The 16321-nt window shown below is 35.8% G+C and overlaps 1 protein-coding gene across 5 annotated transcripts in view; it reads right to left on the reverse strand.

Moving 5' to 3' along the window:
• The window catches only part of SPR (Sex peptide receptor), an 84516-nt gene that overhangs the window by 22562 nt on the left and 45633 nt on the right, over nucleotides 1-16321 (reverse strand). For all 5 annotated transcript variants that reach the window (XM_066400172.1, XM_066400169.1, XM_066400170.1 and 2 more), the window contains 2 exons: nucleotides 9742-10226; nucleotides 1522-1719 (listed from right to left, as the gene is read on the reverse strand). In XM_066400172.1, coding sequence (XP_066256269.1) covers nucleotides 1522-1719; nucleotides 9742-10161 — 618 coding nt within the window. In that variant the 5' untranslated portion in view covers nucleotides 10162-10226. The remainder of the gene's footprint in view (nucleotides 1-1521; nucleotides 1720-9741; nucleotides 10227-16321) is intronic.

The following is a 16321-nucleotide window of genomic DNA, read 5'->3' on the forward strand; positions in this document are numbered from 1 at the left end:
CGTTAGGATCATGAATGGAGGAGTTAATTCCTTCAATGCCTCACCTACCGCGATTAAACGTCTCATTGTACCTAAGTGTACTTTAATCACCAATTTGTACTTAAAATGAGCTTTTTAAAGTATAGAATAGAATAGAATTTTACGGTAGAGTTTATTTTGACATATTTTGAAAAACAAATTACAATTTTAGCAAGTAATACACCAAAAATGTTTATCATGAGATATTCATCTGAACTAAATCGATTTTATTGCCTTTTACAGCAATCTGCTACAAGTTTGCGAAAACTTATTTGACGCGAAAGCGATCTTCGATATAAGTAAAAAAGATGGTTTTATGGTTTCTTTTATTTAAATAAATAGATCAGAGGTTTAAAATTTTAGATTCTATACAGCTTAGATGGTGCTTCTCTGTTTAGACCGATGAAGGCTTGGAATTTGGAAACAAAAAGTAAAACCTTCTTTCTAAGTAAATTTGTTCATTCCTCCTACAGACAATAAACTAAATCAGGTGAAGCATAGGCAATTTCGTATATTTTAAATTGTTTTTTTAATAATTTTAAAAGATTCAAATTTCTAGGGGAATGGTATTCATCGCCTCTTCCTTCCAGGCATTATTATGTACTAATTTTTTTGAGTACAAGATTTATATCGTTCTCAGTTTATTAAAAAATAAGAAACTAGGCACACTGCCTTTCAACTCAAATTAAATTATCTTAGTGCAGTTTTTCAACCAACAAAGCTTTTTGTCCCTTAACAAGGTGACTGCTAGAGCCGCAGGCAACCTTTTTAGTCCGTTAAAATTAAATTGACTTTGAGAATTATTCAATATTGTTATCTATATTCCAATTTGAATTTTATGGAATAATTACCTCGAAGGCAATTTTGTTTACAAAGTCTTCCTCAAAATTCTATAACTCTGCAATTGTTTGGTTTTAACTATAACGAATAGTTAAAGAGAGCCACTTATTCCTTTTAATTTTCTCCGATATAATTCTGTAAAAATATTCCTTAAACCCTGTTCTGCTGAAAGTAAATTAATTCCTTTGTTCTTCAACTTCGACAAACGAAATTTTAATTAAAAGCAGATAACACTTAGTCAATATACTCTCGTTTTCTCCACCTTAGTCCAACTTCCTAAACAAAGGCGAACAAGCAAAAGCTTCCAGGCAACCAAAACACCAAAATAGAAAAACCTCTCGCAGCGACCCCACTCCAGCATTCAATTAAAAGCACTTCACTAGTTTCCTCTCTTTCGAAATTAACTTTTTAATTTTCAGCATTGTTCTTATGCAATTTTTAATTCTTGGAATGTTTTAACAAAGGATTAAATTCCGTTTTTTTCCGCAGATTTGCGATTGATCCAACACAAAACTTCTGATCGAGTCCAAGTGTATTTCATTCTTTTAACGCTGTTGAGAAGGATTATCGCCACATTTCATTTTCACATTTTAAAATCTCTGTTTTGATAATTAATATTTTTGGGATAAACTGCAACATGGAAAATATATGAAGACTACTTACCAAACTATAATCACTCTCGAACATTCGGGGCACCTGGTGCAGGGCGGAAGCGCACATCGTGTACCCTACGCATTTGTACACGTTGGGCATGGTGCAGAACCTTCGGGCTACTGGGGCGTGGCACACATAAATGTATCGTTGTACTGCCAGTACCAACGTCAACCAGATGCTTGCAGTGTGGAAGAGGTTGGGAAGGTGCTGAAAAAATAAATGAAATACTATTTTTCTGGAAAAAAACCAGGAGGTTGAATAAGGGGGAGGGTCGAGACCATATCATATCGAAACCTTTTAGTAATTTATAGGCAATAAAAGGGAGTCCGATATTCAGAGAAGTTTATTGTCTTTTAACTTAAAAGTATTTCCATCGCTCATGTGGTCACACGAGTAGTAAGCAATTCCTCATAAGATGTAATCACACTTCTCATAATATGTATTGTCACCCTTATTTCTGAACGTTTTAAGGTGGCAAAACCTTTAAGTAAGTACAGGCTTCGATGATATTTTTCCCACCTAATCGCTCACGACTTACGATGTGCCTCTCCCAAAAGGCGAATAAAATTCAATATCCATCAGGAGAGAAATTTGTGGAAAGGCCAATTCCAGTGGAAAAAAGCTACTGCCTTTTAAACTTTTCTCAAATTGGGCGGAACGGTTCTTGTTAAGGCCCAGACGAGACGAACAAAAATGTGTAGGATTAGTTTGAGGGTTTTTTATCGATGCTTCTCCGTTTTTATCGCAATTCCGATTCATTTTACAAGTGTTGTTATTTGAAATCCCAGATTCCTCAATAAATTAGCTATTGTCGAATGAACGGCCCACACAACTAATACAGCCGTTTCTGCTGGGATGAGGATTTAATGACCTTAAAAGAATAAAAGTCAAAATGTCTTGAAGTTTGAAAAACGGTCCTCTGACCTTTACTTCTAGGACCAACTATTTTGGCATTAATTCTAAGTTATAGTTGGGGTGAAAAATGTTGGTAAGCACGATAAATCTCTTCAATAGTGAGCAATATAAAACTTTTTTCCAATATTTATCAGAGCCAGTTTAATATGGGGATAATCAAAACGAATTGGAAACTTTCGGAAGTTCGGGAATAATGCGCGAGTTAAGCGGAGAAAAGTTGGATATTGCACAGTTGATTTAAACCCTCAATGACGGATAAAAATATGAAGTTATTGTATTCAATTTTTTTTCTATAACCGTCAAAATTTTATGAGTTTTGCGTTATACCTTGATAATGAAGTGGTTTAGAAGTATCATATACTACGTGACAAAGAAAGGTAAACAACCATTAAAAACCATTTTATTTTGATAATTTTTTGCATGTTGACTTATCTTAAAAAAAGAAAGAAATGATCAAAATTTCAAGTTTATCTGTTAATTTTTTTTTAGTTTCCATGGGTCGTTCCTTAAAAAAATAAAATTTTGTTTAAACATTTTTGTTCACATTTGCATCGCAACTTTTGTGAACTGTGTTGCAATCGGTCATAATTTTTACTCATTATGCCGAGAGTGCGTAGAATTGAACAGATCCGTCAGCTTAGTGACTTTGAGAGGGGGCGGATTGTTGGGTTGCGCGAAGCAGGTCTGTCGGTCAGAGAAGTGTCTAAGAGAACTAACAGATCCTTAGGAACCACAGTGCGATGTTACCAGGCGTGGATTCAGGAAGGCCGTGGGCATAGAGCCAGAGGCACTGGGCGACTCAGAGGAACCACAGAGCGCGAAGATCGTCGATTGCGACTTTTGGCTCTTAGAGACCGATTTAGCAGCAGTCGAGCTATTGCAAATCAGTGGTTTGAAGAACATGGGAATAGGGTTGGTATGCGTACAGTATATCGCCGAATACGAAGTTTTGGCCTTTTGTCCTATCGTCCGCATTGGGTGCTGCCTCTCACTCGCGAACATCGATCTAACCGCTAACAATGGTGTAGAGAGAGGATTCAGTGGGACCAAGAATGGACTCAGGTGATCTTTAGTGATGAATCCCGCTTCTGTCTGGGGATGAACGACGGTCGGGCAAGGGTGAGAAGGCGACGGGGTGAAAGGCGAGATCCACAATTTGACAGAAAGCGTCATGTCCACCGTACTGTAGGCGTTATGGTATGGGGTGCTATCGCATATGGTAGCAGGTCATCCCTAGTTTTCATTAGAGGCAACATGACTGCCCAACGCCATATCCAAGAAGTGTTGGAGCTATATGTGATTCCATATTTTCGAACTATCCCGAACGCTATTTTCCAGCAAGACAATGCTAGACCTCATGCTGCTAGGCAAACAATAACGTTCATGGATCAACATCAAATCAACCGTTTACCCTGGCCACCTCGATCGCCAGATCTGTCTCCTATTGAACATGTCTGGGACATGATTGGCCGCAGACTGTTGAACTTACAGCACCCTTCACAGACTTTAGCAGCCCTTACTCATGAAGTTCAGATTGCCTGGAATGAGATACCTCAAGAAGACATTGACAATCTTATTAGATCCGAGTCCAGGCGTATCAATGAGTGTATAAGGAACCGTCGATGCTCAACACACTATTGAAAAAAAAAATGAAGTTCTTCCTCTGATCTTGCTGAAAATGCAATCATTGAATAAGTATGTGGTACTAAACACGTACAAAAAAAATTATCAAAATAAAATTATCTTTAATGGGTGTTTACCTTTCTTTGTCACGCAGTATATTATTACGTTGAGGTTAAATACTAATGTTTCTAAACCATCTCCTAAAGCGTCAAGAGAAATATCTCTTCTATGTTATACAAGGTGAGGGAAAATGTTTTACACTCGTACTTGTATATTTAATTTTTCTTACCTCATAAAACACTGACACGGCAAGATTTTCCAAAATGCCGTTAAGCGCTGCTCTAAAAACGTAAAAATTGTTATTTTTTAAACAATTTTGCATGGCATTTTTCCTTATCCTGTATGGCCTTACGAGTTTTTTCAAAATGCGGATTTGTCAATTATTCTAGGAAAAACGGACTTTCACAATCTTTTTTGTTATGCTCAAAGATGACCCGAAAATGTGCGGTTTCGACTATTTTTGTAAGCAATTACCATTTTTTATGCTGATTTCCGTAGTCTGGGCAAAGCCTATTCCCTCACATGTAGGCATGACTTCTTCCTTTCTGCGTTTACTGCTTTGAATCTCGCCCATATTTATAGCATTCCTTCGCGACCCCACTTCCGACTTGCCCAAGCAACTTATACATTTAGAAAATGAATAAACATGATGCTTTTATCCTATTTTCCTTTTATGTATACGTGGGTAATTCCATTTCTGGTTTGCTATAGAGCTAGACGGCAAACACGAGAGCCAACAACAATTTTCTAGAGTTCAGAGTCTAATCGCTGAACAGTAAACAACTTATGTACTTAGAGCCAACGTTCAACGTTTAACTTCGAACCGCCAGAGCTTCTTAGTAGCTTTGACTTCAACACGTCTTGATTGTAATCTGAAACTGCGACGATATAAAGCCTCTTTGCAATTAATAATGCTCCAGTTTGATAACTGCTGTAATTAATTATTTAAATAGAAAAATGGATCTAGGGTAAAACTATTAGCGTGCCATGGGAGCAATTAAAAAACACTTAGGGGGCTTTAACGGAAATATTTCTGTTGGGAAATTGTTTTACATTCGTGGATGTAAATGTGTGGTGAGAACGAATGGTAGAACTTCTGGTCATTATCGAAATTTCTAACAGCTAGTCATTATTCAGATGGTTAGTGCGATAGAAGTGCCGTATAACACCTTCCATAATAAAATCATGCCTTAATACAAAAAAGACCATAAAGTTGGGAAAGAGGGAACTTAATATAAAATAATAACTTAATATAACTCAATGTAAAAAAAAAAATAAAAAACATAAATTAAAAATCTAGTCGAATGATTTTTCAAAAATCGAATAAATGTTTTAGCCCGGAAAATGTGCTTGCGTGAAAAATGCTTTTTTGTCCCTCGAAAGCTTGTCTTTGAAGAAACTTTTTCCATTTCTCCATTAATACGTTCTTCCATTCTGCCACATTTTCTTAGAAATGCAATTGTATCATCACTGAAACATGGTGGCTTTGTTAGAGCCCTATTACTACATAAACAATGTTTATGCAGTAGGTGCATCGTTCTACAAGAGAAAATGCAATTTGAATTTCAGTTTTTTCCCTAAAAGGTAAAATTATTGATTTGATCAGCTAGAGACGTCAAAAATTAAAAAATGGACGTGATCTATCAGGTAATGGAAACAGCCGATAGATTATACACTGCCATTCATTCCATCGAGTTCAATATTCATATTTACCTTCGCTGGATGCTCGAAGTTTACAACAAAATGGAGTTTTAGCTCTATTGGCAGGCATAAAAACACACAAACATGATAACTGAAAATGACGTTAAAAATTGGCTTTTTATTTACACCACTTTGGCTGATATTCTGTCAAAGATGAATCACTGAAAAGTATGAATTGAAATTAATTACTAAAATTATGACGAAGATAAAGGTGTCACAGTTAGAATTTTTAGCGTTTCCGGGGAAGTAAATTATGAAAGCAAACAGTAGATGGAATAACCGCAAAGCAGATTTACTTGCAAATTCCCTTTTCATATAAAATTAGGAACACTTTAGAGAATACTCTAAGTAAGTCTAAAAATAATTGTAACTCTGTCATTAATTCTATGTTTGTTTTTTCATCTTTATATTCGTCTCCGTCTTTTAATTAAGATTTTTGAATTTATCCATGTTTGTGTTGATATTGACTAAAATTAGACTTTATAATTAGTCGGAGTTCTTCTTTGGAAAGGTTAACTTACCTCATGCTCTAGATAATGAGTGAATATTAGTTGCTCCAAAACACACAGACTGTCATCGAATCCTGTCTTTATTACTTCATCTTCAAGAATTTTTTAATTGGCCTCAAACCCGTTTGGATCTATTTAATGAAAAGATGATTGTATTTAGGATCATCGAGATTGCAGAAAATTTTCAAACCACGAAATGAAAAATATTCGAAAAAGGTTTTTATTTCAAAATTACTCTTTTATTAACGCATAAAAGTTTAGGATTCCCCGCAATACCTTACACAGTCTCCAAGCTACGTTTTTCAAAAAAGGAAAAATATTTATTAATTAAGAAATAATTCAATAAAAAAAGGAAAAGGAAACAAGAAGAAAAAATATATTGCCTTCCTAATCACGCATCAGAAATGCATAAGAAAACAAAACACTTCGTACTATTTATTTTCTCCACAAAAATAATAAATTGCTCCTCATTGTTACACATTTCTTACGCCACAACTGCTGCTTGGGTAAGAGCTATTTTCATTATACAAACTGTGATTTTGGAAATTTCAGCACAAAAGTTAATAATATTGTATCTATTATGTAACAAGTGAAGAAGGTTATCCATCGGCTTGCGCGCAGGAAGTTGCTCCTGCGCGCAAGCCGCAGGTGAGAGCGCTAATCACCCAAGTGTGATAAGAAACTTTCTAACCAGTTGTGTAAACTACTTTTTACACTCTCATCTTACACCTTTCAAACCCTCTAAACCCCAAAGTAGTGATAATAAACTGAAAAAGCTCAACGCAGAGGCGAAACAAATGGATTGGAAAACAAAAGTAATAAGAACGATTAAGAATTGTTAGATATGATCTTTTCATTAAATTCATAATTGTAAATTTTTTATAAATTATTAGTTTTGAACAGCTTTTAGGTGTCTACCGAGTTTCTCCCACGTCACTGCGTATATTACTTTTTATTTTTCAATATCTCATTCTTCGTTTTTTTACTTTTTAATTTTTCAGGCCTGGCCTTTTATGTTTACATTTATGTTATTTTTGCCGTTTAGGAATTTTAAATCTAGGCGAATTTTTAGGATGATTCGTGAGATTCCAGTTTAATTTGGTTCCTTTGTAATGTTTCGCAGTAATTTCTAAACGCTGTATACTTTGTGCTCTGAATATTTAAGAGCAATAAAGCAGGACATAATGTTTATTTTTATTATTCAGTTAATTTAAACTAAGCAGGTACTTCCTTAATAAATCCCGTATAATTTTCTACAGTACCTCTCTCGAAAATATCTCGTTTTCAACAGGAAATCATTGAGTAAATATTCACGGTTCAGAAAATGATCCTAGTAAAACGAAAACACGAAAATGGAAGTTTTTAGCAAGCTTAGTTTAATGTCGAGAGATAAAATGAGAACCATATTTAACGTTTCATAGATTTTAAAGCAAAATGCAAATAGCGAAGTCGGAGTCTCAAGGCAGGTCGTAAATAAAATTGCTCTTGTCATGGAAATTCTTGATGGTGTTACATTTTTCTAAGAATTAAAAGTCCTTTGAAATTCAGAGAGCAAACAGTTCGTTGCAACTTTGTAGTTTGTAGTTAAATATACGGCTATTTTTCTTCATTATAAATTCCATCACTACTACAGTCAATTTTATCTTCCCCAGATCCAGACACATTCACATTTTCTTGTAATCCTATAATTCTAGATTCGCATTAGGAAACTTCCCTCGCATTCGCAGGTTCGAATTTACTTCCTTATGCTTCAAATTTCCTATAAGACATACTTATTTGATACTCATATATTGGTATTTTACATAGATATGTAAGACAGTTATTTACTTCCGTGGAGATAGAGGAAATGAGGGGATGCTATTTCTTTGAGGAATATTATTGGCAGAGTTTCCAAGCACTTAAAAGTTGATGCGCAATCTTTTCAGAGGCAATAAAATTCCGATAAAATTGGAAAGCTTATTTGCAATGGACAACTTTGGAATGTGTCATGTTAAAAGAGTATTGGAACAGCAATTTTTCATTTTTCGAGTATAAAATCTTGTGTCACTTTAGTATCACAATGGATAAAGGGTCATTCTGTGAGAGAGAGTTTTATATTCATCATCCATAAATATCGATAAGTAGGAACCTTAAAAAAAGACATTTCTGTTTTTCCCCTACGCAATTCTTCGAGTGAAAAACAACAGAGCCGGAGTAGGGAAGACAAAATTTATGATATTTACAAAATATTTATAAAAATATAAGAATTATAAACAGGTGAAATTGCTGTTATGGGGCCCAGCATAATCTTAATTGGAAGAACGGAAGTCACACTCAATGACCTCAAAAGTGGAACATTTGATTGGAAGCCTCGTAAAAAACTTTGATGTTTTCCTTGTCCGAGGGCAATTAATATTTTTTAATTTAATACATTTTTTTATATTTTTATATTAATAATTTCCCCTTGCGAACAATTCCTAATAACTAGATATAGTAAAAATCCAACATCACACTAAATATCTCGTAAAACTTTGATAAGATTATGTGTCTCGACGAGCGTTGCTTTACGAGTACTTACAATGGGTTACGTGTTTAAAACTGCTACAATATGTAAAATTATTTCTTCGTCAGCTGAAAATAAAAATTTAATTCTTCTTGGATGCAGCCGGCTTGATACTTATCTCTAAAACAAGTGCAATTCCAAATATTCTCAAGAAACTAAGAGCCCTAACCAAACATTCTCAACGTAGTAATAGGGAGCATAAAAATCATGGAGGTCCCTAAATATTCCTTGAAAACCAAAAGTTTTCTAAGAAAGTTCCATAAGGAACGCGAGAAAAGTAATTACTTAAATGAGTCTTGAAGGGTGGATTTCCTGTGTCAGAATCACCTGTTAGCCCCACTCACGCGTATATCCAATATGCATGTAATTATATTTTTTAATTTAAGCATACCTCATGGTGTCGTAAATATCATTTTTCTAGCAGGAGGAAAAACCATTTAGCCCCCAATCACTTTTTGGCCCCGGTGGTTATCGCCATCTACTCACCCTGTCCAGTCCGTCCTTGATTTGAAATATACAAAATTCCTCCAATTGATGCACTCGCCTGCGGCTCGTGTGCATACGTCATATCCGTAAGCAGCACGTATTCGTGCTAGTTAAATAAAATACTAATTTTTCGCTATTTTTAATATGTGAAATTTCACGCCTTTATCAAGTTGTCCAGTGACGTTGTATTGGGTATAGTAGAAAATTCAAACAGCCTTAGAATTGGTAAATTATCGACGTTTGGACCTATATTATGATCTTCCTCAAGGCTATCTATTTTCTTTGCAGAAACGAGGATGAGACAGTAAATAGCCCGTAATTTATGCCGACACCTTCTAACTGAATTGTAATGATGAAAGTAATTGATTTTTCTATTCTATTTCCAGGCCTTACCTCGTGCATGAGGCTCCAAGTATGACACAACGACACCGGGTTCAAGGGTTTATAGTGGTTCCCAAATGTGTACATGTAAATCAGCCACGGCGCAGGTATCAACAGAGTAAATAAGTCACAAAGGGCCATAGCCATAAGCACTACATTGGTGGGAGTCCGCATGTGTCTCCTCGAAAGCACCACCACTATAAGAGTATTGGCCACCATGGTAATCACGAGGAGTATGGGCATCAGGTATCCGTACAATGGTACCGCGTAGGAGATGGGCATCTCACAGGTTATATTGAGGTAGGGCGGTCCCATGGTCTCGTTTTGGTAATATTCCCATGGTCTTATGATCGTGGAGTCCACTGACGAACCATTGTCGTCGGTGTCCATAAGATAGTCCGAAGAGTTGAGGAAGTCCGGATCCAAAAACATTGTGGTGTTGGGTAGCTTCAACTGTTGGGTTAGGTTTGGTCTGGGGTCATCATGCAGCAAATACTCTGAAAGAAATTTATAAATTAGTTTTTCTGCTTATGTGGAGGAAAGTATGAATGCTTTTCTGCACGTAAAACTGAGCTAGAAAGGTACACCTTTCCACTTTAGTGCGGAAACGAATCACTTCTCGCACTTATTCGGTACTGAAGTATCTATTCTGGACTATTATGTGTCTTCAGTCACCAGTAATTGAGAGTAAAATTTAATTGACTAGTAAAACTGTTGCATTGAGGACCCACTGAAATGTCATTTTAAAGTTTAATTCCAAAGTTGGATGCTCCAGATTGATTTCTTGTAACTAAATAGGTGCTAAGCCGATTCCGGGAAATTGACTTCGTATTGATTAGAGTGTTGTCTAAATTAGAATTCCATAATGGGAGAATTCAAGACACATTTCGAAGCAGAAGGGGCGTCCATTATGCAGTAATTTAGTTAAAAATAGACGAGAAATATTGAGATTGGAGAGCAATTTGTTGGATGGTTAATAGACCATTGACACGTTAGCTGGTCTCAAAAATGCATTAGTACTGAATTTTGTAGGTAATTCAGTTAGTTTTTATTCGTCAAATAGAGGAAATATTCATTATTTCCTCACTGAGGGTTGGAAAAGGGGAGACGATTTAATAATAATTTTTGCCATACTGCAAATTTCTGGGGAGTTTTTACATATTTGTTGGATCTAATTAGAAAACATTTTTCTGCATTAAATTATATTTCCTTCAAAATTTTTTCTCTTCCATAAATTTTGGAAATTCTTTTCTTTTCAACTTTCCCCAGATTACTCAAAATTCGAGATTTTTCGTAATAATTTTATTGCTCGTAACGCAAGATCCAATAAATTAATAATTTTTTCTAACTGTTGACTCGAAAATGAGCAAAATTCAGAAATCAAGACTAATTTTCTACCTAAGTTGGTTTCGAATTAGGGAGGACGATGTGTTTTCTCTAATTCGAGTTACTCAAAATTCTGTGCATTTCCTTTGCTTTCTGATGTTTTTGTTACTTATCTAGAATATTTTCCCCCATTATTAAGGTGATGCATTTTAGGTTGCGAGAAGGGACTTTTTTTAAAATATTTTCTCGTATTTCCCGATACCACCATTTTTCACTGAAATGCAGAAAACTTTTATCGAGAAGTCGGGAAATTTCTTACATTGCTATTCCTCGTTTCCCTCCCTCGTACACAAGCCAAACCTTAAAATGTCTTCAAGAATTTAAAGCGCAATCCCGATTTTAACTGAACTTTCCCAATCTAAATTCTATTCAGTTACTCTATTTATCTATTATTATTCTGTGCACAGCAATAAAGGAAAATTAATCCGGAAGTAAGCTTTTAGAGAAAAGTTTTCGTAGAATTTAATATAAATTTAAGCGGTAAAGCTATGCCGAATGGAAGTGACGTATGGAAATTTAGTTCATTGGGCAAAAAGTGTTTCAGTAGGTTTTTCAGCAATTTCAAATTTCCAAGACTTTTACAGTCGGAGGAATACTGAGGTGAAATTAAATTCCTCTTTGTTCAAATAATCATTTTTCAGTGCCTTTTCCTACAATCTCTAATGAAAACAGCGAACTAAACTTGCACATCAAAGAGTTGCACATTTTTATTAACTACATTCCCTATGGAAGCGCTGTGTAAATGAAAGGATGCGAACTTTTTCAGACTAATAAAAATAAATTAATTAGCAAATTATCTTTGACTTTTTGGGCTCCCACGACGAAAGCACTAATTCATTGCTATTAGTTAATGGAAGATTCGTTTATGTCAGGTCCCAGTACACATTTCAGTCGGAGTTGGCCTCCATTTAATTAAAATGAAATATATAAAATTCCTGGTTAAAACTGAAACGCGGTTAATGAGTCCCGGGCCTGCCCTAAATTTCAGGATTTGTTTTTAATGTTGATTGTTTTCCTGATACCTTGCTACACATAGTAATTATTTACTTTAATATTCGCCCCTGTGTGGACGTAATTTAATATTTATTGCCTATTCAATTTGCAGCCGTAGGCCATTAAAATGAGACCTCACTTTGAGTTTAGTAATTCACCTACACGATTTTCACCTGTTTAATTTTACAGGTTATGCAAATAAAATCATATCTTAAATTAAAGCTTATTTTCCTGCCATCCACTTTCGGGCTTCAAAGACCTTTTCCTTCATAAAACGAAGCTTGTTTTCCCTGCAACAACAAAGCTTCGGTGTAACAATAATTCAGTGCAGGAAAGCATACATCCGGTTTTTAAACTTAACTCGGTGTAATTATACGCCACATTAACTAACCGTAATTTGAGCAGTTTTGCGCTCCTGCAGGTAAATTCAGGCAAAATCGGCTGCACCCTGGGAAATGTCATTTAGGGAACTAATTAGGATGTATGATGTTTTCAGGTCATTTATTTTAAGCGGTCACCGGTGGTCAATTTACGGGAAAGCTTCTATTATTTGGATGTTCAGTCTGATGTTAAGGGATTACTAAGGTTTGTTTTGAAGGGCATTAAATGAATTTTCGGAGCTCATATCTTCCTTGCAGGTTTAAGAAAGTGAGATGAGGGTTTAAAGGAGCTTTAGATTGTTTCGTAAAGGTAATTTTTTTCGAAGGCAATGCAGAAGCTAGAGACAATTTTCTTTGTCCCTTTTCACTGCTTTTTATGGAGGTTCTTCAAAACCTCAAAGAAAAAAACTTCATTCGCTTGGGAACAGCAATAACCACACGTAGTTGAATTTGTGGATGAGTGTACTAGCAACATCCGTAAATCGGAAAGTGCTCACCAGGTGCACCCAGACGGAAATCACAGCGTTGGAAAAATACTGCGCCATGCAAATGAAAACCGACCAAAATGCCTCCCGGGAAATGGAAAATCGAGCGGTGGTCAAGAAAGAGGAAGTGCAGTGGAATGCCACAGTGGAGTAGGACCTGAGAGCACATTTAGAAGGGGACATGGACAAGAAGATACACTCATAGAGATTGCGATTTCGCTATGCAAACCGCCTATATAGATTTTACCCTATAAACTCGAGCTATAAATACGAGGAATTGAGTCAATAAGGCGCCTCAACCAGTCCTTAATTTTGCCTGTAGTGGTTATCTATTTCTTTTGTCAATTCCCAAAGAAAATCCCTAAATGTTTTGCTAAAATGTAATCAATGCCCTTGCACCGAATAAAATTCAAAACTTTACCTACATGCATGCCTTTATTGAAATGATGTAAAATTCGAGAGTCAATAGCATCTTATTTATGATGTGGTTCGTAAGCCGTGCAATTTTCTTATGAAGCCAAGAGGAAATGCGATTATCAATGTAAATTGACTCGGGAATCTAAAAGAGTTTAAGAGCAATTCAGAGCATAATAAAAAAAGTCTAATTGTTCTAAAACGTTTCAGAATGTAAAGATAGGGAAGAGATAAAAATAAATTAAACAAGCGGAGGAAGTTAAGTAGATGAAAAGAGGTTAATTTTTCCTCAGCAAAAAGTTGCGACTAAATTTAACCGAGTTTAGTAACTTTCTTGTAGTACTCCTCAAATCTAGTCTCGTGTATCGAACTTCACCTAAATGCTTTTTTTTAAATCAATTTTAAAGATCGAAGCACTATTCGCATCGAGACCGGATTATCGAAATTTTCACCGGACGATTGCGTGTGACATCCTCTTGTTCATAGTTCTTCGGGAGACCCTGCACCTGCATGCCTTTCCCTTAATAATCGCAAAGCGGTAGCTGTGAATTTTAAAATTGCCTTGCTAAATACAAATCATACTGAAATAAAATATCTGGAAATTTGTGGATTAATTGGGCTCAAAAAAGGCATAAGTGCGTACCTAGATGCTTTCGGTCTTTCGACATTTAATTTTTGAAAGTTCGCATGGAGGCCCTACAGGCTTAGTTACCAACTGAAGTAAGCGAAATCTATATTTGTAATGCTATATTTGTTACGGATCTCATCAAAGCAGCCTTCTCCTTAAGCCATAATATTTCTCCTCTTTCTGAATTATCTCTAAATCTCTAAATTCAAGTTTCGCATCCATCTCCCCATTTTCCACCACATTACCCATAAAACTACATCAACAGCCGTCTCAAATCATTAGTCTGTGTAACGCAATAATATGACATTCGTGTTTCAATTCAATTGCACATTAAACACTTCTTTCCAGCTGAATCTACAAAGGACAGGGCCTGGTTATTAATAAATCTTTTCATAATTTCTTTAACTTTTAAAGGATAGTTGCAGATACTCATGTCAGCATTTACTTAAGATACAAATGGACTTTCCGAATTATGAACAGACAAAGCTTGCGCCACAGGTGATTGGAATTTTTAGCTTTTATGGTGGAGTGCCCAAACACAACATACAAAAGTCATTATCCGTGAAAAATGGAAACTGCAGGCACATGCAGGGCCAATCCCAGGAGAGTTCGCAGTTAATATTTCATTTACGTCCCCAGTGGTCCATGTTTAATGTCATGCCATTTTGCTTTTCTTTAGATCTGAAATCACATCAGCTTATTGGAACGGATTGGCGAGACATATGCTAGGATCTACGAGAAAAATCAAAGGAGTTGACTTGTTTGTTTTATTTCATGCAAGAATCCCGAAATTGCTTTAGGAGAAACGTCCCTCTCAGGGAATATCCTTTTTTTACAATACGGCTCTCAAGGAATTAGCTCGTATTGATTCCGTCGGACCATTCGGAAAACGAAAATTTAAGTGCCGTCTTCATTACCGCTTGCTTTTCATAGATTAAAAGTACTTTTGCAATTTATGGAGTCACTCAGACAACGTTTTATAGCACATAAATAAAAGTTTTCTGTACTGGAAGTGATAAAAGATCAATAGGACATTATTAGTGCTGCTTTTAGCTAGGAGCTATAGCTAGACACGTGGCGTTCAAACCGACACTAATTGGCTACGTAGAGTGTATCTGCCGCGGGAATTAAGTCTCACTTTATGTTAAATTTACATCCCTTAATAAGCTACAATTAGAAGAGCTTACATCGTAAAGATGAGGAAGGAGCTCCCTGGAAAAGAGACGCAAAGATAGATGAAATGTGGAAGACTGAATCCACTTGTAGCTATTTATAAAAACGTAATTTGCAAGCGTATTTCTGATAAGAGTGGAAAACGAGGATCTAGGCAAAGAAAGAAAAAAGCGAACTGCCCTTCACTGAAAGTCAAATTTCTCAATAGCAAGCCCAGGAGAAAAAATGTTATTCGACGTCGTTAGTTTCTGGACCTGGAGGTAGGTTCTTTTCAGCATTTTTCTAGAGCTCTAGGGCCTAGAGATTTCTTGTCGTCTGTTGCAGTTTCCTCATTTTCAAGCCTTCAACTCAAAAAATTTTCATTGTCACTAGACCTTATACAGAATTACTGAGCTGCATCGGATTAATTAGTTGATCAGAAAGGCGTGTGTGTGAGTACTCAAGGATATATGGGACGCCTCAGAAACAGGTAAAAACTAATCTAAAATGGTTGAGTAACCGGGATTTATGTCAATGAATTTTTGTAAACTCAAGAATATGATTTTTAGGTTCTCGTTTCTATTTATTTTGAGTTATATTAATCCTTTAAAGCAAACATCGATATTACCTTTTCTCCATTAAAACTAGTAAGTAAGTATATTAGGTAAGTGGTTTTCGAGTGCTTGGTTGGCCGAAAAGGGTTTTCAGCTTTTGTGAAAGTTGGTAAACACAATATATACTTTCCCCCTTCAATCGTCTTCCATTAATATCACGAACTGAAATCCCTGTTTAACTAGTAAAATTGAAAGTAACCAAGTAGAGAACAGCACAAAACTTTCCGGGAAACCATTAATAATCTCTCAGCCAATGACGACCCTTTGATAGTAATTCGTAATAAAGCCAGACATATTACTAGGCGTTTTTCGTTTTAATGGAAAGTGCTGCAGTTGACGTTTAAAGCAAAAGCCGAGTAAAGTCCCTTTCACAGTTAAAATTTTATTTATTTACTCCGTTTTCTCCGTAAGGCGCCTTATTCTCAAGTTCCACATCTACATGCGTGGTGACGATTACTGTATTATCCTTAAATATATTTTGTTTCAGACGTCTCGCCCGTGTACATGACCCAAAAATGTTTTGCGGGTGCTGATATTTCA

Source organism: Euwallacea similis, chromosome 20 (genome assembly GCF_039881205.1).
Source record: "Euwallacea similis isolate ESF13 chromosome 20, ESF131.1, whole genome shotgun sequence".
Classification (NCBI taxonomy): Eukaryota; Metazoa; Arthropoda; class Insecta; order Coleoptera; family Curculionidae; genus Euwallacea; species Euwallacea similis.